This window comes from Grampus griseus (assembly GCF_964374135.1).
Source record: "Grampus griseus genome assembly, chromosome: 7".
In the NCBI taxonomy this organism is placed as follows: domain Eukaryota; kingdom Metazoa; phylum Chordata; class Mammalia; order Artiodactyla; family Delphinidae; genus Grampus; species Grampus griseus.
This window is the reverse complement of record NC_139001.1, coordinates 8,395,587-8,422,010: the sequence shown is the minus strand read 5'-3', so window position 1 is coordinate 8,422,010 and position 26,424 is coordinate 8,395,587. Positions and strand designations below refer to the sequence as shown.

The 26,424-nt window shown below is 44.6% G+C and overlaps 1 protein-coding gene across 2 annotated transcripts in view; it reads left to right on the top strand.

Moving 5' to 3' along the window:
• The window catches only part of ARMC9 (armadillo repeat containing 9), a gene marked incomplete at its 3' end in the record, with an annotated part of 134,375 nt that overhangs the window by 53,349 nt on the left and 54,602 nt on the right, over nucleotides 1-26,424 (top strand). For both annotated transcript variants that reach the window (XM_082658849.1, XM_082658848.1), the window contains exons 14-19: nucleotides 1,015-1,138; nucleotides 3,302-3,441; nucleotides 4,943-5,019; nucleotides 7,543-7,617; nucleotides 13,972-14,062; nucleotides 17,529-17,584. In XM_082658849.1, the coding sequence (XP_082514975.1) occupies nucleotides 1,015-1,138; nucleotides 3,302-3,441; nucleotides 4,943-5,019; nucleotides 7,543-7,617; nucleotides 13,972-14,062; nucleotides 17,529-17,584 (563 nt within the window). The remainder of the gene's footprint in view (nucleotides 1-1,014; nucleotides 1,139-3,301; nucleotides 3,442-4,942; nucleotides 5,020-7,542; nucleotides 7,618-13,971; nucleotides 14,063-17,528; nucleotides 17,585-26,424) is intronic.

The window sequence follows — 26,424 nt, the reverse complement described above, 5'->3', positions numbered from 1 at the left end:
CAAATAAGGTTGGTGAAATAAAGTGATCCCAATAAGCACTATACCATGTCTTTCAAAACACTAATCCTTTTAAATCAAGAGGATTTGAAAATTCCCCAAATAACATGCCACCATAATTTAATTCAAAATGATTTTACAAAATGCCATTACCTCCCATAAATTCTAATTTGTTTGAGCTCTTTTTAACACGAATAATGGGAGTTTTAAATTGTGACTGTATGACACTCCAAAAGTTTTTTCATTCGTTTGTTTGTTGTTCCAGCCATTTAACAAACATTTTATGATAAGCCAGGGTATGTGCCAAGGACCATTCATATAATATGGTTGAACTTTATGTCTGAAATTAATGTCATCTGTATCAAGATACAAGTTCACAACAGGCTAGTGATAGGGTCCCAGGTATGGTTCCTAACTTCTTCTCCAGGCCATGGGTGTGTCCAGAAAGCACAATGGGCTGCCTCTGTTGTTAAGACTAAGGGGTTCATAACACACAGATTCATCACCCCCTTTTTCCTTGTGATATGACTTTTGGGTTCAAGATTTTGGGTAGGGACTTCCCTGGCGGTCCAGTGGTTGGAACTTTGCCTTCCAGTGCAGGGGGTGTGGGTTCAATCCCTGGTCGGGGAGCTAAGATCCCACATGCCTCACGACCAAAAAACTAAAACATAGAACAGAAGCAGTATAGTAACAAATTCAATAAAGACTTTAAAAACAAAAAATGGTCCACATCAAAAAAAATCTTAAAAAAATAAAAAAAGATTTTGGGTAAATAAAAGACAGTACTCCGCACAAGAACACAGTGATGAATCATGTTTAGATGACAGGAAAAGTGGTTTCCATTCATTAGATAGTTGATTGAGTAAAACCAACTTGCAGTTGAAATATGCTTTAATAAGTTTTCTAGAACATAAAATTACCCAAACTCTACGTGCGTTTTCACAGAAAGTGGTTTTGGAGCATGAACTTAACACAAGATAAATTCTCTCCCTTGTTCATCTCTGGTTATATTATTAGGTCGCCGCTACCTTGCCCAGAACACAAAGGTGCTGCGGATGCTGGAAGAGAGGCTGAAGGAGGAAGACAAGGACGTCATCACTCGGGAGAACGTTCTCGGGGCCTTGCAGAAGTTCAGCCTCAGGTGCTGACCGTGCAGTAGGTCATGGTGGCGCCTGTGAAATCAACTTGGGGGTTTCTTAGCCACTGTTTTGTGCTTATTTGGTCCCAGTGACAATCCAAGAGGCAGGTGATATTTTTCAGTGAATGCTTAGAAGAGGTTGGGTGACTTTCTGAAGAAGAGCTGGAAAGCGTACCTCGGATCCCCTAAACCATCCTGCTCCTACACTTTAAAGCACTGGTCTGTTCTCCTAATGACCATTATCTCGTGCTGACCAGGTGCTAGATGCTAGATTGTGTCTCAGGCCACGTGCAAGGTTCGGAGATAAGCACATGAATGCACCCCGAGAGAGCCTCCACCTGCAAGAGCCCACAGTTCACTGTGGGGGAGGCACGTGTAGATGCGCGGTCACAGTCGGGGGGGAAGGTCGCTCTGTGGAAGTCAGGGGTGGAGCCTCCCGGTTCCTGGTCACCCATCTCGGCCGCCTGCGCTGTCGTCTCAGCCTGGACCTGGTCGTGACTTGGGAGTGCTCCACATTCGAGATTTAAAACTCAGACACCTCTTCTTGAAGCAGATCTGACGTCCTCCCAGAGCCTTTTTTTTGTCTAAATTGGCAGCATTATTAAGGTGTATTTTACATACCACAAAATTTACCCGTTTTAAGTGTACAATTCAATGATTTTTGGTAAATTCACCAAAAGTTGTACAACCATCACCACAGTCTAATTTTAGAACACTTCCATCACCACAGAAAGAAACTTCATGCCTACCTGTAGCCACTTTTCATGCTTATCCCTTCGCCCCAGGTAACCACCACTCTGGTTTCTGTAGATTTACCTGTACTGGTGTGGTCTTTTGTGACTGGCTTCTTTCACTTGTTTTTGAGGTTCATACAAGTAGCAGGTACCAGTACTTTGTTCCTTTGTGTTGCCGAATAACATTCCATTACGTGGACAGACCACATTTTGTGCATTCATTCATCAGTTGATGATATCTTGGTTGTTTCCACTTTTTGGCTATTACGCATAATGCTGCTATGAGTATTTGCATACACGTCTTTGTGTAGACCCATGTTTTCTTTTCTCCTGGGTAGGTATCTAGGAGTGGAATTGCTGGGTCATATGCTAATTCTTCCAGAATCCATGTTCCCTGATGACCACCTGACTTTTTCGTTGACTACTAAGAATTTTAGTACCTTGAGTCCCTAACTTTTTCTCTCAGTCCCTAACTTTTTCTTCCCACCAGATGTGGTTAACATCTGACTGACTCTCACTAATAAACTAAAACCTGAAAAGGGACATATTCTAAGTGTGTATATGTTTTGTGGGAGGAAAGCTGTAGGTATGTAGTTCCTACTCTTTGCCACGTCCCTGCTGATGAAAATTGCTCGTTCTACCTACATGAATTGAAAGAACTATAAATGATCTCCAGAGTTATTACTTCCTCAGATCATAGGAACATGTTTCTGTTTGTTTATAAAGATGATTTAGCTTGATGTTGACTGTATTTGAAAAACTTTTAGAAATTTAATAACTTTAGTTATGATAGTGCTTAGTCCCGTCAATTCTTAAGGTTGACATGATAACATCCACTGTAACACATTATGATGAGGCATTGAATTTTGTAAGATTTTACACCTGGACCTTGGGTAGAAAATAATTCCATATAAATTGTATTACCCAGGTTACTAAACTAGCCATACTCTATAGAGATCTGAATCAAAATGGTATTGAGCTGGTTTTATATGAGCTGGTCTTCTTTTTTGTGTTTCTTTACTTTTACATAGCTCAGAGTGCCTAAACTACATTATATAGACTAGACTTCAGGTAAAAATCTGTTTGTCAGTGAACCATTTCTATGACTCTGTTTCCTGGGTTAAGTAGACCAAAAGCTATCAATAAATATTTATTAAGTATCTGAAGTACTACGCTGCTAATTCTAAATATTGAAAAGGAAACTTTCAGAGTAGGAAGTCTCCTTACTGCCTTATTTTTCTTTAAACCTTTAATAACATCCCTGAAAGGTAAAGAATTTATTGTTGTAGTTTCCGTTGTACAGGTCTAACAGTAAGATATTCGCCAGGGTCCGTGACTTCCGTGAAGTTTCTTTTCTGATAGGCATTCACACTACTATGTACTGTCACATGAAAGGTTTCCTGCTGACTCCCTGCAGGCTGTTTCATCCTAGGCGCCCACTGCAGACAGCGATGATTCAAGATGGCCTCATCTTCTGGCTGATTGACGTCTTGGAGGAGCCTGACTGCCTGTCAGACTACACGCTCGAGTACTCGGTGGCCCTGCTCATGAACCTCTGCCTCCGGAGCACAGGTCTCACTGTTGCCGTCCCCCTGCCCCCAGGCTCTGGAGTACCCACGAGCCTGATGTGATCTGCCTTCCGTTTCCCTCCCAGAAAACTCAAAACAGAAAAAGAGTGTGAAGCATGTCCAGCTAGGTATAAAGCTATTGAATCCCTAAAGCCAAAATACCACTCTGGCCTTGGAAAGAATAATTTATACGTATATGTATGTGTGTGTGTGTGTATATATATATATATATATATATATATATATATATATATATACTGCATATATATGCAGTACCCATTAAGAGGAGATTGAATTACATTACGTTTTTCTTCATTTTCATTGCATTATTCTAAGGTAGGAAGTGAAGAATTATGATCTGTTTTACCTGAAGACAGAGAAGTATGTTCCCAAGATTCCACAGGATTAAGTTGATGACAGAGCAGTGACATTAAACCAGGTTCCTGCTCTTAATCACAGTCGCCTTCCCCACTCCACCTCGTACAGACAGCGATTCCCATGTGACATCTTAGGTCATTTATGTCTTGATCAACAAAGGGAGTGATTTTAGCTTTCCTGCAGGTTCCATCCCACTTAAATGATCTGTTCCCTGGGATGGAAGAAGCTTCCTTGGAGAGGTGCCACGTCCGGCCCACGGCTGACCTCTGTCTGAGAAGGTGTTGAGAAGGTGTTGGGAGGTTACCTGGATAAATAGCTCAGGGTATTTGTTAGAAGCTCCTTCACCCTCAGACGCCTTGGAATCTGAACCACCTAACTGTGTGTTGTTGACTGACTAAATGACTAATCTTCTCTTTTAAAAACATAGCGTATGCAAATTTCCTAGCTTTAAAACATTTATCAGATTATAATCGGCTTTTCTTTATTATCATCAGTTTATTTGCAATGATTGTCATGATGATGTTTGGAATTCCTGAAATAGCTGGAGGCTTTGTAAGTGATGGCCTGTGCACTTGGGAGGAGAGCATGGCCCTTTGACTCATCGTGCTTTCAGTGTAGTGAACAGCTCTGACCTCCTGAATAATAAGAACCGCCGCCACTTACTGAGCACTGGGAGTGTGCTGCCCTATACTGAGCTGCCGGGACTTCCCTGGCGGTCCAGTGTTTAAGACTCCGCGCTTCCAATGCAGGGGGCGCAGGTTTGATCCCTGGTCGGGGAACTAAGGTCCCACGTGCCGTGGCGCTCGGCCAAAAGAAGACAAAAAACTGATGCTGTCTTTCTGTCTCATGGTCCTGTCTCCTTTTCTCTATTGCTTTGGGAAACTTTAGTGTTCACATCCTGAGATACACTGAGCTACTTAATTCTACATCGCCCTTTGAGGTGGACATTATAATCCCCAAGGGACCCCAGAGGAAGAAATTGGGCCCCAAGTCGGTGAAGTGACTCACCCAAGGTCACACAGCTCACAGGCAGAGGAGCCAAGGTTCATATTCAAGTCTGCCTGACCTGAAACTGTGCCTCTGAGTTTAGACATGTCCTGTTTTGTTTCTCTCTTTTTCTCCTAAAGGGAAGAACATGTGTGCCAAGGTGGCGGGCCTCGTGCTGAAAGTTCTTTCGGATCTGCTCGGCCATGAAAACCGCGAGGTACCCAGTCAGCGCCGTAAACCCCGGGCTTGGGGGAGGGTGGCCGGGGGTACTTGCTGCACTTGCCCTCTTCCAAGTATTTGTATAAGCTACGTCAGAGCTTTCATCATTTTTAAATTCTGGAACCCAGAGCAGGAGGCTGTTCCCTGGCTTCCCGTTTGTGAGCACAACTGCCGTTCGCTGGCCTGTACTGCTCCCTCCCGGGGGTTATTTTTTCCTCCTGGTCATCTCCCCCTGCTTCACTCCTCCCCCCATGTTGACACTCCTCTGTTGGCTTTAATATATGTCCATGGACACGTATGTAACATGAAAATACATTTAATATTATGGGTGTGCTCAATTTGTATAAATAACATTGCCCTCTAGATCGCATCCTTTTCTTCCATTTTCACTGTCTCTTTAGGACCTTGCTCTGTTGCCTTCTGTACGCCTAGGTCCTTAACTCTCACTGCTGTACAGCAGCCCCTTGTTGGCAGCCCTGCCCTTTCACTTATCCAGTCCCCCAGGGGTGCCCTGTTTGCTTGCCTTCACCTCTCTGTGCCACAGCCATCCTCGGTGGACGTGGCTGCACTTCCCCCTCAAGGGCCCGAGCCGGAGCTTCCCTGGGGCGTAGACACTCGTCACTGCTGGCTCACCCCATATGTCAGTCTTGGGTCAGAGTCCTGCAGAACTGTCCGCGGGATGGCCGTCCTGGCTTCTGCTCTCATCCATGTGGTGTTCTAGCCAATGGGAGGCAAGCCCTTTTTAAATAAAATAGAGATCTGGATCAGCTAACACACGCTATGATTATTCTCTCCCCCGCTTTCTACAAATGCCTTTGTGGAAACCATGACATCACTTTGCACCTGAAGCCAAAACCTCCACAAAGATCTGCCCTCTTTAGCCGGCTCTTGATACACGTTAAGAGTCAAACAGAGAAAAAGCCAACAGGAAAAAAAGGACAAAGTGTATAAATGGACAGTTTACAGAACAGTAAATCTTGATGGTCTGTAAATATGAAAAGATCTTCAATTTTGCTAGTAGTCAGGGAAATGAAAATAAACACAACTATAGGATGTCTTCTCTTACCCATTAGATTAGCAGAAATGAAAAGTGGTAATAAATCCGGTTCTGGAAAAGGGTGGTGGGAAATGAGACCTCCCCCATTGCTGCGGAGGGTGTACGTAGCATGCAGTCCACTCGAAAGGGAAAGCCCATTTATCAAGCAGCTGCAATGTACCATGTCCTGTCTGGCTTGATGTTAGGGTTACTTATGTGCGTAAAACATGGGTCCTGTCCCTGAAGAGCTCATGGAGAGACATAAGTATAAGTTTAAAAATACACCAAATCCTGGGAGTTGGCTGGTGGCCTAGGGGTTAGGATTCTGGGCTTTCACTGCCATGGCCCAGGTTTAATCCCTGGTCAGGGAACTGAGATCCTGCAAGCCGCGCAGTGCAGCAGATAAATAAATAAATACTGAATCCAGCGCAGAAGCAGAGGGAGGTATGTACAGGGAGCAGAGCAGCCTGTCTGGGGGCTTAGGAAAGGCTTCCTCTGAGGTATGTCTGAGCTGAGTTTTATTTTTTAATTATTTATGTATTTATTTATTTATTTTTGGCCACACTGTGCGGCGTGTGGGATCTTAGTTCCCTGACCAGGGATTGAACCCGCACCCCTTGCATTGGAAGCGTGGAGTCTTAACCGCTGGACTGCCAGGGAAGCCCCTGAGCTGAGTTTTAAAGGATGAACCATAGGTTTCCAGATAGACATATATGGGAAGAGCATTCCCAGCAAGATGAGCTGTTAGAACCAGGCCAGGGCATGTCACAGTGTGCCGTCGGGTGGGTGGGGGGGGGCAGGGGGCAGTCCCTTAAGTGGAATCTGTGTAGTGTGAATGCCAAGTGGCCGGAAGGAAGGAGCAGAGGAAGATGGTATAGAGGCCAAACGTTGAAGGGCCCTGTGTCCTACAATAAGGAGTTAGGACTTTCCAGGTAGTTTCTACAGAAGGTTCCCGAGGTCGGGGGAGGGATGATTTGGCCCATGCTGTAGAATCTTGGCAATGATATGATGGTTGGGTTAAAGGGTGAACATAGAAGGCAGAGAGACCCTTTTGGAGGTCTCATGTAGCCTAGGTCATGGACGATGATGTCTGAACAAGGACTGTAGCGGCACCTATGGAAAAGATGGGTTCCCACTAAAGATGGCTTGGAGACCCAACATTGGAGGGTAAGAAGAGAGAGGAATCAGTGACGCCTCCAAAGGTTCTAGCCTGAGTCATCAGGATGACATTAATTCAGCAATGACATGTAACGGGAGTAAACTTTGGGAGAGAATGATGCCCTTGGTTTTGAACTCTTAGTTTTAGCTGTTGCCCTGGGCCGTGCCAGTGGAGATGTCTGTCATTTGGAGACCTGCATCCTGGAGCTCAGGGAGCTGTGAAGGTGGCAGTGCTCGCCAGCCAGGCTGTTCTCAAGGGTAGTGTGTGATGTTTGAGTTGTATGGTATTTGAGAACCTGAAAATGACTGTTTTTTCTCCCCTTAAAGATACAGCCGTATGTGAATGGAGCTCTGTACAGCATCCTTTCTATTCCATCCATTCGTGAAGAAGCAAGAGCAATGGTAAGAAAACGTGCTGTGGATTGGTCAGCTTCTGTCAGGGCCACGTTCAGAGGCTATTAGAATAAGGGGTCCCTGATGGGGCCCCAGGGAAGGGCTTCAGATAGCTTCTGAACTCCCTGAAAGTGTATCCCAAATACATATTTGCAGTTTTCTGGGGAGAGAGTTTGTGGTTTTTATCAGATTCTCAAGGGATCCCAGCCGACAGGATTAAGAACCACAGCATCGGAAGTTGCTAGAAGGTTTATTTTTTGGAAAGTTGTAGACATTTTTAAAAATTTAAGTGACTCATTTTAACTGAGGGCTTTGGGAATGCTTGTGGATTTCATAGTAGGAGAAACTTAGCAAGAAAATGATGAAACGGAGAAAATCATCACCCAAATTCACCTCCAGGCTTCCTGGAGGAATTGTAGCCGTGAGACCTGGGGCAATCAAAGCACTCCTCTAATCTGCAGGCATTCTGATAGCAACCAGGTGGAACAGATAAAACTGATAAAACTGTCTGGTTGGAAAAGAGTTAACTGAATATTTAATGTGTTTACTTTAGTGTTTATATTGGAAGCATGAAACAAACCTCAGGTGATTAGCATCTTTTGAGATGACAAACGTTTCTAGATCTAATCAAAACCATTGGAGTTTTGTCCTTTTTCCTTACGACATGTGAAACCGTGTGTGCGTATTAAATGCTTAGAATGAAGGGATTAAATATATATCCATCATCAAACAACAGGCTAAATTCAGTTTGAGACCAATGAAGCATGTTCTTCCACTTGGCTTTGCTTACTTAGAAGAATTACTAAATCTTCTAATGGGTCATCTAGAGTTACATCAGCAGTTATGCCAGAGACAAAAACTTATTTAAGATCCATTCTGTGTGGTCACGGTAAACAATGAAACTTAATTGCCTACTGCTTTTTTTTTTTTTTTTTTGCCGTACGCGGGCCTCTCACTGTTGTGGCCTCTCCCGTTGCGGACCACAGGCTCCGGATGCGCAGGCTCAGCGGCCATGGCTCATGGGCCCAGCCGCTCCGTGGCGTGTGGGATGTGGGATCTTCCCGGACCAGGGTACGAATCCGTGTCCCCTGCATCGGCAGGCGGACTCTCAACCACTGCGCCACCAGGGAAGCCCTGCCTACTGCTTCTAAAGAGAAAAAGAAATCTGCTTTTTCAATACAGAATAGGGGAAGATAAACTTGATTAAATTCTGCATTATGGTCATTCAGGTCAAAGAGAGGAATTGTCAACCAAGGCAGAGAACAAGGAAGAAAACATGTAGGTTGAAGAAAAAGAAAGAGCAGAGGTGATGTGGAGTCCAGAAGCATGAATGGCAGACATCCAGGGCACAGGGGTGGAGAAGGCGGACTTAAGGGCAGGAAGGGGACAGGCCCCAAGTGGCGAAAAGAGACTCACTGTTGTCGGACACGAGGGGGGTGGCCCTTAGAGATCATCCAGGCCAGAGAGAAAAGAGATGGAAGAATGGGACAGCCTCAGAGCCCTGTGCAGCAGTATCCTGAGGTCTCACATGCCTGTCATTGGAGCCCCAGAAGGAGAGGGGAGAGAGGGAATGGGCAGAAAAGGGTTGAATCAATAATGATGGAAAACATAAACATCATAATAAGGCATCTAGGAAATCCCCAAAGGTTTGGAAATTAAGCAGCACAATTGAATTCGCTTTCTATTGCTGCATAAAAAATTACCCCAAAGTTTAATGGCTTATAAAAAATGACTGCCTCAAAAAAAAAAAATGACTGCCTCACAGTTTCTATAGGACAGACGTTGGGGAGCAGATTAGCTGCGTGGTGCTGGCCAAGAGTCTCTCCTGGGATTTTAGTGAAGACTTCAGCCGGGGAGCCGAGGGCACAAGGATCCGCTTCCAAGCTCGCTCTCGTGCTGGCTGTTGTCTGGGGACCTCGTTTCCTTGCCAGGGGACTGCTGCATAGGGCTTCTCTCCACATGGCAGCTGGCTTCTCCCCGAGGGATCCTAGAGAGTCAGAGAGTGAGCAAGACAGCAGCCACAGTCTCCTCTATGACCCAATCTGAGAAGTGGTCACGGGACCGGCTCGGCTGCAGTGTGGGAGGGACGGCCCGGGAGCATGCGGTCAGGAGGGGGGTTCGTCCATGGAGCCTGGCTGCCACTCGCTTCTAAGTTGCCTCTGGATCAAAGAAGTCGCAAGGGAAATTAGGGCTATTAATCTTTTGACATATATCACAAATGTTTCCCCAATTTTTCATTGGTGTTTTACTTATGGGGCTTTGGTTATATGACAGCTTTAATTATAGTTAAATCCATTAATATCTTCCTTTATAGTTTCTGACATAAGTTTCTAGACAGCCTCTGAATTACCGACTTTGAAAAGAACACGTAGACCACTTAGATAGAGGTGTAAGTAGCATACGCCTCCCTCTGGCATTTTAACAGGGATCAAAGTCGTAAGCAAATGGAGGGAGCTTCTGGACACTTCACCTAAGTAGTTACCATTTATCTGTAAGAGACGCCTCTAAAGGAGGATGTGGCTTCACCAGAGTCTTTCTAAAACCCTGAGATTTCCTCTCATTTCACTCTTATCCTTGAAGAGGTGTTTAGATTGATGGAGGGTATTACATCCTTTTCCTTTGTTATATAACAGTAATAAAGGAAACCAGACAGTGAGGAGAACGTTATCCATAATCTCACCGCCCTAACATCTGCTCACACGCAAAGCCAGGGAGGAGGTGACGGAACTGACGTTCAGACCGTGCCGGGTGTGTGTCAGCACAGTCCTTTTGGAAGGAAGTTCAGCAGTGTATGTGATAAATTATGGAAACCTACATATTTTGGATTCATTCGTTTTCCTCTGGTCACTGATGCAGAGAAGAGCTCTGGGCATGACAGGGCTCAGTTCAATATCTTTATAATAGTGAAAAACCAGAACATAAATGTCTGGTAATAGAGGAATTGCTAATGAAATTGTGGTTCTTTTGCTCACAGTACTAGTAGCTATTGAAGATGATAATTAAGAAAAGCAGTATGAGACAGTATGGGAACTTCATTGTGTAATGAGGGATAAAAGCAGAATATGCCATTATAATAACTCTGTGTTTGCAACTGTGTAAAACATTTGTGTGCTTGTGGAAAATGAGAGAGAATACATAAAAATTAGATTAGTACCAAATGCCACTATGGTGGTCTTAAAGTAATACCAACAATAAAAAAAAAAAAAAAAGGAGAAAAAGATACATGCGTGCCCTGAGGCCCATTTGAACTTTAAGAGACCACCAAGGTCTGGGGCCGGAGAGCAGATGCGATCAAGAGGGCCACCCTTGGGCTTCCCTGGTGGCGCGGTGGTTGGGAGTCCGCCTGCCGATGCGGGGGACGCGGGTTCGTGCCCCGGTCCGGGGGGATCCCGCATGCCGCGGAGCGGCTGGGCCCGTGAGCCATGGCCGCTGAGCCTGCGCTTCCGGAGCCTGTGCTCCGCGGCGGGAGGGGCCGCGGCGGTGAGGGGCCCGCGTACCGCAAAAAAAAAAAAAAAAAAAAAAAAAAAAAAAAAAAAAGAGGGCCACCCTCATGCTACCCCAAGGCCTCCTGCACCCAGGGCTGGAGTAATTGTCGGCCAGGAGCTCTTCCCTGGGATCGAAACCCCAGCCAAACATTGCGCCCTGGGCTGGAGCAGACCAGATGCTCTGTCAAGGCTCTCGGAGTCTCTGGGAGAACCAGGGAACTGGGCTCAGAAGCCACAGAGCCAGGAGAAATGCCCACACGCTCCACGGGGCTGCTCCAGTGATATCCCCACTGTGCCTTGCACCAATGCCCTGGGCCCAGGCTCACACCGCAATGCCAGAAACTCTGCTCTGCTGTCCCTGAAGGGCGGGATGCCGCCTGCCCAACCGGCACAAAGATGTGCGTTCCCCGTATGCCTGATTCCTTCACATTGCCCAGTTCTGAATCAGTCTCACGTGGGTGCATTTGATTGGCAGGACCTAGGTCATCTGCCTGCACCCTGGCTGAAGGGAGCCTGGGAATGCTGGCATGCTGGCTGCGGCCTTGGGAAATGAACACGTTGTAGAGAAGCTCTTTTAAAAGTGTTCATCAGCTACAAATGTAACGGTTGTCCGTTACAGTTGGTGAGCCTGTCTGCTGTATTCCATGGCATCCCATCATGTGCGGGCCTTTCAAAATTAATGTGGAGGGCTTCCCTGGTGGCGCAGTGGTTAAGAATCCACCTGCCAATTCAGGGGGACACGGGTTCGAGCCCTGGTCCAGGAAGATCCCACGTGCCGCGGAGCAACTAGGGCCGTGTGCCACAACTACTGAGCCTGCGCTCCAGAGCCCGTGCTCTGTAACAAGAGAAGCCTCCACAGTGAGAAGCCCGTGCACCGCAACGAAGAGTAGCCCCCCGCTCAGCGCAACTAAAGAAAGACTGCACGCAGTAACAAAGACCCAACGCAGCCAGAAATAAATAAATAAATAAATTTATTGAAAAAAAAATTAGTGTGGAAATCTTACCGAGAGGATAAATTGATATGGCATTTTCAGAAAGCAATTTGACAACATGTATAACAGTCCTCAAAAATATTCATTCTTTGCCCAGTAATTCCACTTCTGAAGCTCCATACAAAAACATGAACAAAGATTCATGTATGAAAATAGTCATCACAGCATTACTGATCATAGCGGAAAACAGGAGACACCTAAAGGTTCTCCAAGGTTCTGTCCGAACCCTCTTCTCTTCTCACTCTGGGGCCACCGGGAACCTTGTTGGCTCCCTTGCTTCAGCTGCCAGCTCTCTCTTCTGAGCCAGAAACCCCTACCAGACACAGCAAGCACAGTCTCAACCATTTATTAAGCATCTCCTATGTGCCAGTCGTCAGACTAGATGCTTTTTCTTTCTTTTTTTTTAGGTATAATTATGAACAGTGAAATGCACAAGCCTCACATATACAGTTTAACGCATTTTGACAAATATACATATTTACATAACCAACACCCAGTTATATCCTTTAAAGATCTCGTGTCCACTTGAGTTGCCATCCTTATTTTATAGTTGAGGAAAAAGGCTGGGAAGAGTTCAATAATTGACCAAGGTCACGTAGCTAGTTTATGGGGAAACGAGAACTACAATCCAGATTTTACCTTTCTAGAAGGTAATGCTCTGCTTTAGGTGATGGGAACTCACCATGTTCAAACGTGCTCTGGGCGCTTCTGCTTTGATTCAGTTAGAGCTGTTGATTCCAAGCTGCCCTACCTAAACAGGAGCTCACTGGCTCCGGTAACTGATAAGTCCAGGCAGAAGCTTCCGGCGCAAGCCTCAGGCACAGCTCGATCAGGATTCACATGTCACTTGATCTGTTTCTCTACCAGCACCTCTGTACTCTGCTCCCTCTGCTTTGGGTTCAATATCAGATACACTTTCCCCTCGTGGGGGTAAGAAGGCCTCATCAGCTCCAACCATACATTCAAGTCCCACAGAAAAGAGGAAGGAGGAGAAATAGACATTTATGGTCAAGTCAGCATCTTACCTCTACATGTCCCTGGAATTCTGTTAGTCAGAATTGAAAACGCTGATGTCAGTGTTTTGTAGTAAATAATACACACTGTAATGACTTTATAATTATTTTGATGGAAAAAGAACGATGGCTGTTTAAAAAGAGGTTCTATTTGTTCTATGACTTCTCTGAACATGTGGTTTTCCTTTTCAAAGACCATTTTTGGCCCTAAAATCCAGTAGGCAGTGTATAACTACAGGGAAAACATGGGAGCGAAACCACCTCCCCAAACAACATACTGCCAAAGCTCAAAGGAGGACTTACACAGTAAAATTTTACGATAGCTTTTTTAAAAATAAATGTGTTATGATTAGGTCAGATAGTCAACCAAGAATAAAGTAATTTCCTTGTGAATTGTAAAAACAACAAAAAGAATGTTTAGAACTGAGCAGAGGATTTTTATTGTGCGTATATCCCTTCCTCCTGAAAAAAAAGTTTTTTGGTTTTTGGTTCTTTTTGTTTGTTTAAATTAATTAATTTAGTTACTTTTGGCTGCATTGGGTCTTCGTTGGGTTGTGCGGGCTCCTCATTGCAGTGGCTTCTCTTGTTGTGGAGCACGGGCTCTAGGCTCGAGGGCTTTAGTAGTTGTGGCTCTCAGGCTCTAGAGCGCAGGCTCAGTGGTTGTAGCACACAGGCTTAGTTGCTCCCCGGCATGTAGGATCTTCCCGGACCAGGGCTCGAACCCGTGTCCCCTGCATTGGCAGGCGGATTCTTAACCACTGCACCACCTGGGAAGCCCTGGTGTTTTTTTTTGATTAGGTGAAACTACTCCATTGAAAAGTAGTTTCCCCCCAAAACTGAAATGTTAACTCTTACTCTCTCCGATGCTTCTAGGGAATGGAAGACATCCTTTGCTGCTTCATCAAAGAAGGCAACGCTGAAATGATCCGCCAGATTGAATTTATCATCAAGCAGCTTCGTTCAGGTCTGTTTAAGGCAAGAATCTATTATGTATCCTTTGAATCTTTCACATATGCTAGAAAGACATGTGGGCTTTCTTAGAGGAGCTTGTCATGTCTTAGAATTCATTCAAGAGGCCTTAAGGGAGGTGGGGAGACCCAAGTGAACCCACAAATGGAAGTTCAGCCAGGTAGCCAGGGCCACTTTGTCCCGTGATCGATAGTCTCTCATCACGCTTTTGGCTTATAGTCAACAAAAAGAGCTCAAAAGCAGTTGCAGAACCCTTCTCTAACTGGAAGTTCTCTTTATGTGGGCCTCCCCCTCCTAATTATTTCCCCCAGACCACTAGGGCGGCCGTCCCAGGGTCCGAGGGTCAGATAATGAAAACAGATGCCAATCTTTCCGGCACCACCGTGGAAAAGGCCCTCGTCCTCCCACGTTCATTCGCTCCAGAAGAATTCATGTTGCCAACCAGCAACGTGGGAGGATGTGATCCCCTTCCTTCCATTACTGGGACCACCCACATCCCATAATAAGCAGGAAAGGAAGGTAAAGGAAGCCTTGGATGGGACCGGGTGGTGGGGATGCTCTTAGCTCTTTCTGTGGCCCCCTGATGCCTTGATCCTGACTGGTACACAAGCCAGGGGCACCTGGCGCTGCCAGCATCCAGGGTCAAGCTTGTCACTTACGTCTTTCTGCACGCCCTTGTCCACATCACTGAAAGTCCAAGTGCACAGATTCTGTTCCTCACGCGAACGCAGGTAAAAAATGAATCTCCTGGTCTCTAATCCCAAGGCAGCAGCTTGACCAAGGCCGAGCAAAGGGAAATGCGTGAAGCCCTTCACTGGAGGAGGCCCACAGGTGGCTCTCCCAGCTCCTGGTCCACAGCTAGGGCTGCACAGCGCAGTCACCTGGGGAGATTTGAAAACCCCCCAAGGTAGCACCCCATGCCAATTAAATCAGAATCTCTGGAGGAGCCCCAGGTACGAATAGTGTTTAAAACTCCCAGGTGATTCCAGTGTGCAGCCCTGCCTCGGAGGGACACAGAAATGGAGAGGCAGAAGGAGGGGGTTAGAGGGCTCCCCATCAACAGGAGGCGGCCAGGAGAGCAGCCGGTGAGGTTAAACCTTGGCTGCCTTCAGGCTGGGGGCCCATTTCCACTTGAATGTCCTCCCCTTTGGTTTTTATGGAGCAAGTATAATTCATCCCGGATTCAGGTGGGGAAGGAACAGATTTGTATTTTCTGCAGCTACTGCATTTCTGACTTTGCACTTCCATTCTGCTAGGCGGGCATATTGAAAAAAATAATAAAAGGAAATAAAACCTTACCTTAGTCCTGGCCGAGGTTACTCCCTAACCTTCTCTATGTAGGCCACAGTTTGGGAAGGCAGGGGAATGCTGGGAAAAGTTGTTGCCTATCTGCTCTGAGGTCGCTAGCTATGCCGAGACCTCCCTCCCAGGCCAGGAGTCCTCTGCAGCGTCAGGGTCAGGTTTGGGTTGGGAACCTTCAAGGCTGACTCTGTTTCAGTCGGTCTGTCAAGACACACTCACCTCTATTTCCTTGTCAGTCTTCCCTCCTCCCAGGCAGCCAGAAAGCAGTGTGTCTTGTCTCTCTGGCCAAGAAAACATCTCTTCCTCTTACATAAAGCTGGCCCTTGGACCGGCACGCTAACGAATGTGAGGACGAGGGGTCAGTCTACGTTTCCGTAAGGGATGTGATTTAGCAAGAAGTTGTCCTGCGCAGAGCCAAGGCCTTACAACCTTGTGTGTTCAGGACAGACGTGGGGTCTACCTGCTCAGCTGCGGAAGGTCCAGTTTCAATGGAGTGCCTACAGTGGTTCTTTTTCATTTCAAGCACAGAAGCTGTTCTGTATCCGTAGGACAGTGGCAGGACTCCAGAGACGATTACCCAGGAGTCTGCTACTTTGAAGCAAAATTAGAAAGTCATTGAATATTTGGGTGGAGGACCAGATACATACACATAAATACCTTAGGATACCTGTCAACAGCTATCAAGGCAAAATGAATCTACAAGCATCATGCTTAAACCTAGAGGAGGGAGAGCGGGAGAGTTTCCATCCAGTCCAGTCTTCCTCCTCAAGGGGGAGTTGATAGCCGAGTGGGAGTTATGAGACATTTACTAGTTTAAGATAGGTGAATCTTAAACTAGTAAATCTAGTTTTAGATTTAACAATCTTTTTCTTAAAGTATCGACTTTCTTGTTTTATTTTAGTGAACATGAAAACATGTACATGGGTTATCTTAATTCAAGTCCATCTCAATCCTCTAGCACTCTTTTTCTAGTGGAGTTTTAAGGTCCTCAAGGACAAAAATTCCCATGTATTTTAGAACTTTAACCCCACAGGAGGGGAAGGACTGCTCTGGCGAAGCCTAAGGGGAACTCCCGGCCTGGTGACGTGACAAGTGGAAGTGAATGGCCAGCAGCAGCAGGGAGTTTTGTCCGTGACTCCAGCGCTCAGCAAGGGGGACCGGCAGATACCAGCTGGTCGCCAAAGAGAGGACAGGGCGACCTGACTGGTTACTGGGCAGAGCAAGGCGGAGCCGGCTTTCCCGGAGGGCCCTCAGGAAAGAAGGGATGCTGGTAACTCAAGAGCCCTGTTGTTGGGCCCACAGCCCAGGGAGCAGTGTGGGAAGCAGGGCTCGTGTCCCCGTCCTCCCGGAGAGGAGGAGCTGAGGCTCGTAAGGGACTTGAGTTCACAGGACTGCACATTGTTCCGAAAGTAGGTTGAGTCTGAGCCCACGGGCTCGGGGGAGGGGGCAGTGTGGCTGGACTAGCCTGTGGCCTCATGAAATAGCTGAGATTCAAAAAAAAAAATAAGGCCTTTCCATATTTGAAGAAGAAAGGTTTAATTTACAATTGGTAAATATAGCAACCTCCTCACTGTGAAAGCCACTTACCGAAGGTGGGAAGGAGCAGTGCTGTTCAGGGGCTGGGAGGGCATAGAAGTTGGGTAATTAAGCTTCAGCCCAGATGCAGGTGACGCAACATCCTCCAGCATGCAAAGTAGCTTCCACGACAACGGCAGGCCCGCGAGCCCTGTGAGTGACCTGCTGACTTCGGTCCAGCCGGGTCAGTGGAGTCCTTCCCTTCAGAATGAGGGCTGCGTCGAGGACAACGGGAGTCCTGGCGTTTCTACGGATTCCCTTCTAGGAAATGGTTTTGGGGTTTGGTTAAGTCTAGGTGCATCTGCCGCCTTCCTAAGTGTGCTGGACAGTGTCCTCAGCGCCTTTGTTTCCTTCTGTCCTCCTATTTCCTGTTTGATTTCCTTTCCTCTTCTCTCCGGCTTTCTTTACTTTCATGTCGTCTGTTCAAGCAATGAGTGATAATAAGGCAGGTGCTGAGCAGGTCAAGTGCTCTGGCCCCGGGGGCTCACAGGCTGCGTTTACCTGTCTCTGCAGCAGCTGAAGGAGTTTGTTGACCAAGGCTCCCAACTGTGGTTGCAGTTATTCATTGATTTTTTTCTTTGTAGAAGAGCTACTGGACGGTGTTCTTGAATCTGATGATGACGAAGATGAAGATGATGAAGTAAGTTAGAGGCTCTTGACACCACATAGAAAACTCCGGCCAACGATTCTGAGTCTCTTCCTCGCCTTGGAAAGTTAGTCCAGAAACGGAGCTTTCAGTCCCTGCTACGTTACTTCTCACAATTGTGTGGGTCAGCTAGAGCTCAGCTGGGTGGTTTTCTGCTGGTCTCTCTTGGGGTGTCAGTGGCTCTTCTCCACGTCTGAGCTGGCATCGCGGCTGCCACAGCCCCTCTCCACGTGGCCTGTAATCACTTAGTGGTCCATCCCGGGACTGCCTTTTTGGTTGGGGGCCGGTCTCCAAGGGGAAAGAAGGGAAAGCTTCCAGTCCTTGTGTGGGCTCAGCAGCCTCAGAACATCACTTACGCTGCGTTCTGCTCGGGGCATGTGCCAAGACCAGACCAGTCGGGGGTGGGGGTGGGGGTGGGGGTGGCAGTTAGACTCCACCCACACGCGGCTGCAGGGTGGGAGGACTTGCGGGTGGCGTGTCTGGAGACTGTGGCCGCACCTTGGTGGGCTCGTTGCAGCCAGCATGGAGAGGCCACACTCTGTGGCACTTGGGTTGATGGGAGGCTGAAAGATGACCGGTCTTGCGCTGAGTCTTTTGCCCTGAAGGGGGCGTGAACCTCCCCTGTCTTCCTCGTGGGTGTGAGCGTTGGGCCTGGAGGCTCCCCGGGAGAATCTCCAGGGTGGGAGTCCGGGGCTTGGTTCAGAGCTGGCAGAACCTACCACTTTACCCTGTCATTTGCATTCCTGTGGTGTGGGTTACCTCAGCTGTGAAAAATCGGCTTACCTGGTTTTTTAGAGCGTGAAGGTTCAGAACAAGGGCGTCTGAGTGAGTCCTGTGAGGTGGTGTAGAGAATGGTGACTCATGGGCTGTAGGTGGATTTTCACATGACAAGCTATTTCATTATTTTTCCTTCAGACCTAAAAAACCCATACATGGCTGTCCTCTCTTGTTCTCTGTGGTAATAAGTGATTTGCATTCCCTCTATTTTGTGGGGAGCATTTATTCCCGAAGTGAACGCTGGAAGATGAGTTGTTCTTTGGAGTTGTGGTCTGTCCATGTAAAAGGTGTGTAGAAGCCAGGTTTTTGTTCATTGATGGCATCAGTTAGGGGAGACAGTTCATTTAAGAGCCCTCCACCAACAAGGACGGCTCCACCAATGAGGACAGATCTGTGAGCTATGGTCCCTCTGCAGCCAGCCTCCTGCCTGCCATTTTCCTAATGGGCTGTAGGCGGCAGCAGCGGGCACCCCTGCTCCCTGCAGTTCTGGACTTCCAGAACTAGCCAGCACCTTGTCCAGGCCCCTTCCTTTACAAAGGTGGATCCAGAGAAGGGAGGAGGCCAGCCTAAGTTCACACACAGCTGACGGCAGTAAAATCTGGTTTACAACAGGGGTCAGCAGACTTCTTCTCTAAAGAGGAAGCTAGTAAATATTTTAGGCTTTGCAGGCCACACTGTCAGTTTCATCCACCCAGATCCACCCATTGTAACACAAGGTAGCCGTGGACAATACATGAATGGTTGAACGTGGCTGTGTTCCCATAAACCTTTTTTTTTAATGTGTCCTGAAGTTTGAATTTCATATGATTTTTATGTGTCATTAAAAATTTTTTTCAAACATTTAAAAATGTGAAAATCCTTCTTAGTTTACTGGCCTAACGACCACAGGCCATTGTTTGCCGACCCTGGAGAGAACCCAGCTCCCTGACTCACTGGCCTTCTCAGGACCGTGAAGAGACACCACCTGTGTGTCTCGCCCTTCAGCACTCTTTTATATTATACTTTGAGTTAATATCTTTTTTTTTTTTTTTTTTTTTTTGCTGTACACGGACCTCTCGCTGCTGTGGATTCTCCCGCCGCGGAGCACAGGCTCCGGATGCACAGGCCCAGTGGCCATGGCCCACAGGCCCAGCCGCCGCGGCATGCGGGATCCCCCCCGAACTGGGGCACAAACCCGTGTCCCCTGCACCGACAGGCAGACTCCTAACCACTGTGCCACCAGGGAAGCCCCGAGTTAATATCTTAATTATTTAATTCCAATAACTTTTTGTCCAAAAAAAGCTCCCCTCAAGATCTGTTTTTCCCCTCTATCTGTTATCACTGTGGGGTGGTTTTATTTTATTGCTATTAACCCCTTTGTTTTTGTACTGCAAGGGAAAATTCATTTGGTTCAGCTGTTAATGATGGGAATTCAACTTTTGGAAATTTCCCTGTGGAAGTTATAGTCGACTGTAACTACAGTTATATAGTCTATGGTAAAGAAGGAATATAGACATCTTTTAATTTTCTGGACTTTTTGCTACTCTATGCATATTTTTATTTTAAGAAGCTAGTGTTTGAAAATATTTGTTGTGATAACTAGAATTTTCAGAAGATTCTTGAAAGGGTTTAGCTGGAAAATTATAAGGAAAGGACCTGTCATTTGGGGCCAAAACTTGACTCTCTGTGATGAGCTCAGGTCGGCAGGTTCTGGGCTCTCCCTCTGTCATGGTCCCGACGCGTACTGTGGAGGACTAGCCAGGACGACCTGGGAAGGAGCCAGCAGGTCTCTGCTTTACTCAGCTTTCCCCAAGGCCAGGTGTTACTTTTTAAACTGGGGGCAGGGGTGGGGGAGGTATGGGTGTGGGGAGAAAGTGAAAGATGCTTAAACTACAGGAAACTCTCCAAAAATCAGTCATGCAAGTCACACTGTTGTTGGAATGTGGCTGTCACATCCCAAGGTGACAACTTTGAAGGAGACAGCAAAATTATTTAAACCCAAAACGCAGATAACGAAGCCACTGTTTGCAGTTAGCTGCTTAGTGCCTCTAAAGGTAAAATGGCTCTAGGAGGGGCCGGAGGCCGGGGTAAATTATGGCTGCCTTGCCTTACACTGAGCTGAAACCTGTGCCCTTGCAACTTCGGCCACTGGTCCTGCTCCGCTGGAGACTCTCAAGGATCCCCAGATGCAAAATCTGATTTTTCCCTCTAATTTCTAAAAATGTAACGACTTGTCCTAATGTATTAACACTTATTTAGTTATGCCTGAATATATATACATACACATACCAACATAAAAAGTTAACTAGAGTTAGTTTTTTTCTGACTTGTAGACTGTCTAGGATATAACGTCAAATGGAAAAAGGAAATTGCAAAGTAACATGAGCAGTATGAGTCAATTTCAAAAAACAAACTTATAAACACACATCCTGATGAATTATATACCTGCTCATATATACATAGCGGAAAGGTGTGGAAAGTTACACCCTCTTAGTTGACACTGGAAATTCCCTGGGTGAGGTCTGGGGGATAAGGAAGTGTGGCTGAGAGGTGAAGAAAGGCCCGGATCAGCAGGGCCCAGGGCTGCAGACTCACCACGTGAGGCGAGAAGTAGGAAGGGCACGCTGGATTTAGTGGACGGAGGTTGGCTGCTGAGCATTTTTGAAGACTAATGAGGCAAAAGCCAAACTGAGCAGTTGAGGAGCAGGTGGGAAGTAAGAGAATGGAGCTAATAAGTACATACAGCTCTTCCCACAGATTTGGCTATGAGCAGGGGAAGAGAGTTGGATGGTGGCTAAACGGGGCATTTTTGTTTTGTTTTCATTTGGGAGATACCTAAGCATGTTAAAATGCTGTTTGGGAAGGATCCAGTTGAGAGGGAAAGGTTGAACATTCAAAGCAGGAGGAGAGAGAGAGGATGGCATCAGAAGGACAGGTGTTTTCATTATTTTCTAAATTGCTTCTTATACTCTTCTTGGACCATTTAAAGCTCCAGAGGAAAAAAAACTATCACTAGATAAGCTTGGACAGTACCTAGGAGAGAATGGACAAATGACAACAACAATTTAAGGGTTCCAACGCATCTCACCTAGTGCTTTGAAGAAATGTGTTATTATCTAATACAGTTTATTTTTATATTAAACGTAGATAATATGTTCCCAAAGGGTCGATGGTGAATCACAAGGAGTCCTGATTCCAGTATTCTCACCACAAATGGCAGTTTGAGGCGAGTTCCTTGTGTCTAGCTCATAAGTGGCTTTGTAAGTGGAGATGAAAGGCCTTTCTGTGCTATTCCAGAAGATTGATTTTAAGACAAATATTCTCCCCTCTTAACAAAATAGGTTTAAAGGCTGGGTTAGATCAGCCATGGACATTTACTTACTGGTTGCCATGAAAGTGACAGTCATGTCCTCAGCAGTTCCTTTCTCTATAGACTTCTGAAATCTAAGAGCCATTCACTTGCTTATTCAACGAATATTTGAGGACCTTAAAATAACATTATTCTAGGAAGTAATGGGGAAGGGATCCAAAAGAAATTTAAGAGTATCTATGGTTTAATATGACTCTAAGAGTTTAAAATCTAGATAGGTGAGGTAATAAAGACCCTGATAATAGCTTGTGTAGCATCACCACGTGCCAGGCACTGTTCTAGGCACCTTACACTTACTATTTACCCATTTATTCCTCACAAGAACCTGGTGATAGGTGCCGTTATCGTTCCATTTCACAGACAGGGAAACAGAGAAAATACGTCACTTGCCAAGTTCACACAGCTGATAATTAAGTGACAGAGCCAGGAATCAAACCCAGGTGGTCTGACTTGTCCACACTGTTAACCACTACATGATTTTGTCTCTTGCGAGACATATATAAAGTTAGCAAATAATAGAAAATAAATACGCGCTCAGAGGTCCGTGAATGTGATAGAAACAAGAAGTGCTGCAGAAATTCTGAGTCCTCAGAGAAGACTGGAAAGTGGCTGCTTTGACAGCACTTCGCCTCACCGAGGGTGAAAGGTGAGTGGAATGGATTGCTGAAGAGAAGGATGTGGTCAGGAAGGCAGGAAAGGCATCTTCTAGAGGAGGCAGCATGAGCTTTGTCCTTTGCTTCTCCCCGACCCACAGTGCTGCCCCCACAAAACCCGTATTAACAACCTAGTATGTGTATGTGCTTTCATACTTTTCTTACAAGGTACACAAAGAAAGTACACAAACGTATGTACCATAGTCCTGGATGTTTTTGTCAGTATTTGTTTTACAAAATGAGATAACACACAGATGCAAACACACACACCCTCAGTGTTGCCTTTTTCCCCTCTTAATATCTTCTGGAAATCTCTCTGAGTCAACCAGCAAGGCAGCTGGGATTCCTTTTAATGCTGTGCATGTGCGGTTTTCCCGATCTTTGCTACTTCAGACAGTGCTGCAGTAAACATCTTTGCAAATATATCCTTATTTAGTGGTGCTTTTATTTACGTGGGCTTCTGTTGCTGCGTTGAAGTGTATGTGTGTTTTAATGGTAATGCATTTTTCTAGATTGCTTTTTAGAAAGGCTGTAACAGTTCAGATTTCACTAGCAGAGCAGGAGAGGAGCCTTTCCCTCCATCTCCACCAGCGATAGGTGTCATTACTCTTTTTATTTTTGCCAATCTAATGGTGGTAAAGTGGATCTCATTGTCATTTTAATTTTGCATCTCCATTGAGTAGTGAGTTTGAATGTCTTTATGTTTATTTGATTGGATATTTGGATTTGCTGTGCTGTAATTTCACATTCCTATCCTTTCTCTATTTTTAAAATTGTGTTTGTCTTTCCGTGTCGGTTCATGTGAATTCTCTATATATTATAGATATTGATCCTTTTTCACCTTAATTGCAGCTATTTTAAAGATGTATCTTTTATTTACTGACATATTTTTATAACTTCTTTTGTCATAAATCTTTAAAAAAAATTTTAAAGACAAATATCTTTGCTTTTCTTTTATACCCTTTGGGTTTTCTATCCTGATTAAGGTTTCCCTTAACCCTAAATTTTACATGTAGTATCACCTAGATTTTCTTCTAAGATTTCATTTTTTCATTTAAAATTTGATTATTAAATATTTTATACATGTAAAAGAAATATATAATGTTTATGTAGGTTTGAAGTAACTGTCCTCAAATTTTTGGTTGTGGAACACTTTTATACTCTTAAAATTATTGCATATTGCAAAGAGCTTTTGTTTATGTGTATTTTGCCTGTCAATGTTTGCTAAATTAGAATATAAAACTGATAAAATGTACTTATTAATTTTAAAATGACAATAATAGGGGATTCCCTGGTGGTCCAGTGGTTAGGACTTGGCACTTTCAGTGCCAGAGCCCGGGTTCAATCCGTGGTCAGGGAACTAAGATCCCACAAGCCTCGAGGTGCAGCCAGAAAAATAAAAATAAAATAAAATGACAATAATAAACCCATTACATGTCAATGTAAATAAAATATTTTTTTAAAGAATTATTTTCCAAAACAAAAAAAACTATTAAGAAGAGTAGCATTGTATTTTATTTTTAGGAATCTCTTTAATATCTGGATTAGAAAAGAGTTGGGTTCTCAAATCCGCCTGTGCGTTCTACCTGTTGCAATATGTTGTTTTGATTGAAGGATATAAAGAAAATCTAGCCTCATACATTTATGTAGTTGAAATTGTTGGAGTATTTTAATAGCTTTTTGGGATAGAAATATTTTTCTTTGATACTACTTCAAAACTGGACAAGTGATAGTTTATTAAAGGTTAGTTGCAATGTGGAATCAGAAACTATATCAATAAACCTTTTTTATTCTGTTAATTAAAATCTATTCATCTGTTTTTCATTTTGTTTATCTTATTTTCTGATTGCTCAATGCTAGTGTATAGAAATACAATTGACTTTAGTATTTTGATCTTGTTGTATCCTATGACCTTACTGAACTCATTTATTAGCTCTAAAAGTTTTTGTTTCTTTGTTTTGTTTTGTGATGGATTCCTTCGGATTTTCTGTATACACCACCATGTCATCTGCGAATAGAGATATTTTCACTTCTTCCTTTCCAATCTAGATGTCTTTTATATCCTTTTCTTGTTTAATTGCCCTGGCTAGAAGTTCCAGTACAGTGTTGAATAGAATTGGTGAGAGTGGACCCTTTGTCCTTTCCTGATCTTAGGGGGAATGTTTGTCTTTCACTGTCCAGTATGATGTTAGCTGTGGGTTCTTCATAGATGCTCATTATCAGTTTGAGAAAGTTCCCTTCTTTTCCAGCTTTGTTAAGTGTTGAATTTTGTCAAATGCCTTTTCTACATCAATTAAGATGATCATGTGTGTGTGTGTGGTGGGGGGCGGGTGTCTTTCATTCTATTAATATGGTGTATTACACTGACTGGTTTTCATATGGTAAACCACCCTTGAACTTCTGAGATAAATCCTGCTTCTCCATGATTTGTAATCCCTTTCATATGTTGCTGGATTTGGTTTGCTAGTATCTCTTTGAGGATTTATGTATCTATATTCATAATAGATAGCAGTCTGTCGTTTGACTTCTCTTGTGATATCCTTGTCTAGTTTTGATATCAGGGTAATACTGGCCTCATAATATGCGTTGGGAAGTGTTCCCACCTCTTCCATCTTTGGAAGAGTTTGTGAAGTGTTGTTAATTCTTCTTTAAACATTTGGTAGAACTTTACCAGTGCTGCCTTCTGCACCTGGGCTTTTCTTTGTGGGAAGTTTTGTTTTTGTTTTTACTAATTTGATCTTTTTACTTATTATATGTCTGTCTATTCATATTTTTTATTTCTTCTTGAGCCAGTTTTTGTAATTTGTGTCCTTCTAGGAATTTGTCCATTTCATCTAAGACATTGATTTGTTGGTGTACAGTTATTCACAGTACTTTCTTATGGTTTCATTTCTGTAAGGGCAGTAGTATTCCACCTTTCATTCCTGATTTTACTAATCTGAGTCTTATCTCTTTTTCTTAGTCAGTGCTATGGACTGAACTGTGTTCCCTCAAATTCATATGTTGAAGCCCTAACCCTCGGTGTGGCTGTATTTGGAGATAGGGCCTACAAGGAGGTAATTAAGGTTAAATGAAATCATAAGTGTGGGACCCTGATCTGATAGAATTAGTATACTTAGAAGAAGGGACACTACAGAACGCTCTGTCTCTCTCACCACCGTGTGAGGACACAGAGAAAGCGGCTGTCTGCAAGCCAAGAGGAGAGCCCTCATCAGGAAGTGAATCAGCCTGCACCTTGATCTTGGACTTCTCAGCCTCCAGAACTATGAGAAATAAATTTCTCTTGGTTAAGCCACTCAGTCTGTGGTATTTTATGATAGCAGCCCAAGCTGACTAATACAGTCAGTCTAGCTAAAGTTTTGTCAGTTTTGTTGATCTCTACAGGAACCAACTTTTGTTTTTGTTGATTTTTCTCTATTGTTTCTCTATTTCATTTATCTCTAATTTCATTATATCCTTCCTCCTGCTCTTCTTTTTCTGGTTTCTTAAGGTATATTAGCTTCTTGATTTGAGATCTTTCTTCTTTTTTAATGTAGGCATTAAATACATTAAATATATACAGCTATAAATTTCCCTCTGAGTAGTGCTTTTACTACACCTCATAAGTTTTGGAAGGTTGTATCTTCATTTTCATTCATCTCACACTCACACTCTTATTTAAGAGTGTGTTTTCAACAAAGCCTATGAGTTGACCCCAAGTGAACTAGTGGGTTAAATAAAGACAAATTCTATCTATGAGGGGGTTTTCCAGGAAATTGCCAGACAGGTCAAAACATGACAGTTTTCTGAGAATGAGGCCTTTGGGGTGCTTCAAACCTGTCTGCTCCTCCAGTGACTGCTTGGATGCTGGTTTTCACTTGGATTGCAGAGCTGGTGGTTTTCAGGGACCTGGGGAGAGAGGGAGAGGAACAGGGCAAGTTTAAATGCCACAACATTTGCTGTTCTTACTGAGAGCCAGTTTTCTTCTTGAATAAACGCTCCTCAGATTGTTGCAGACTTTGGTTAATTTTCAAAGTCCTGAAGAAATTGATTTTGACAATTTTTGCCAGTGTTCT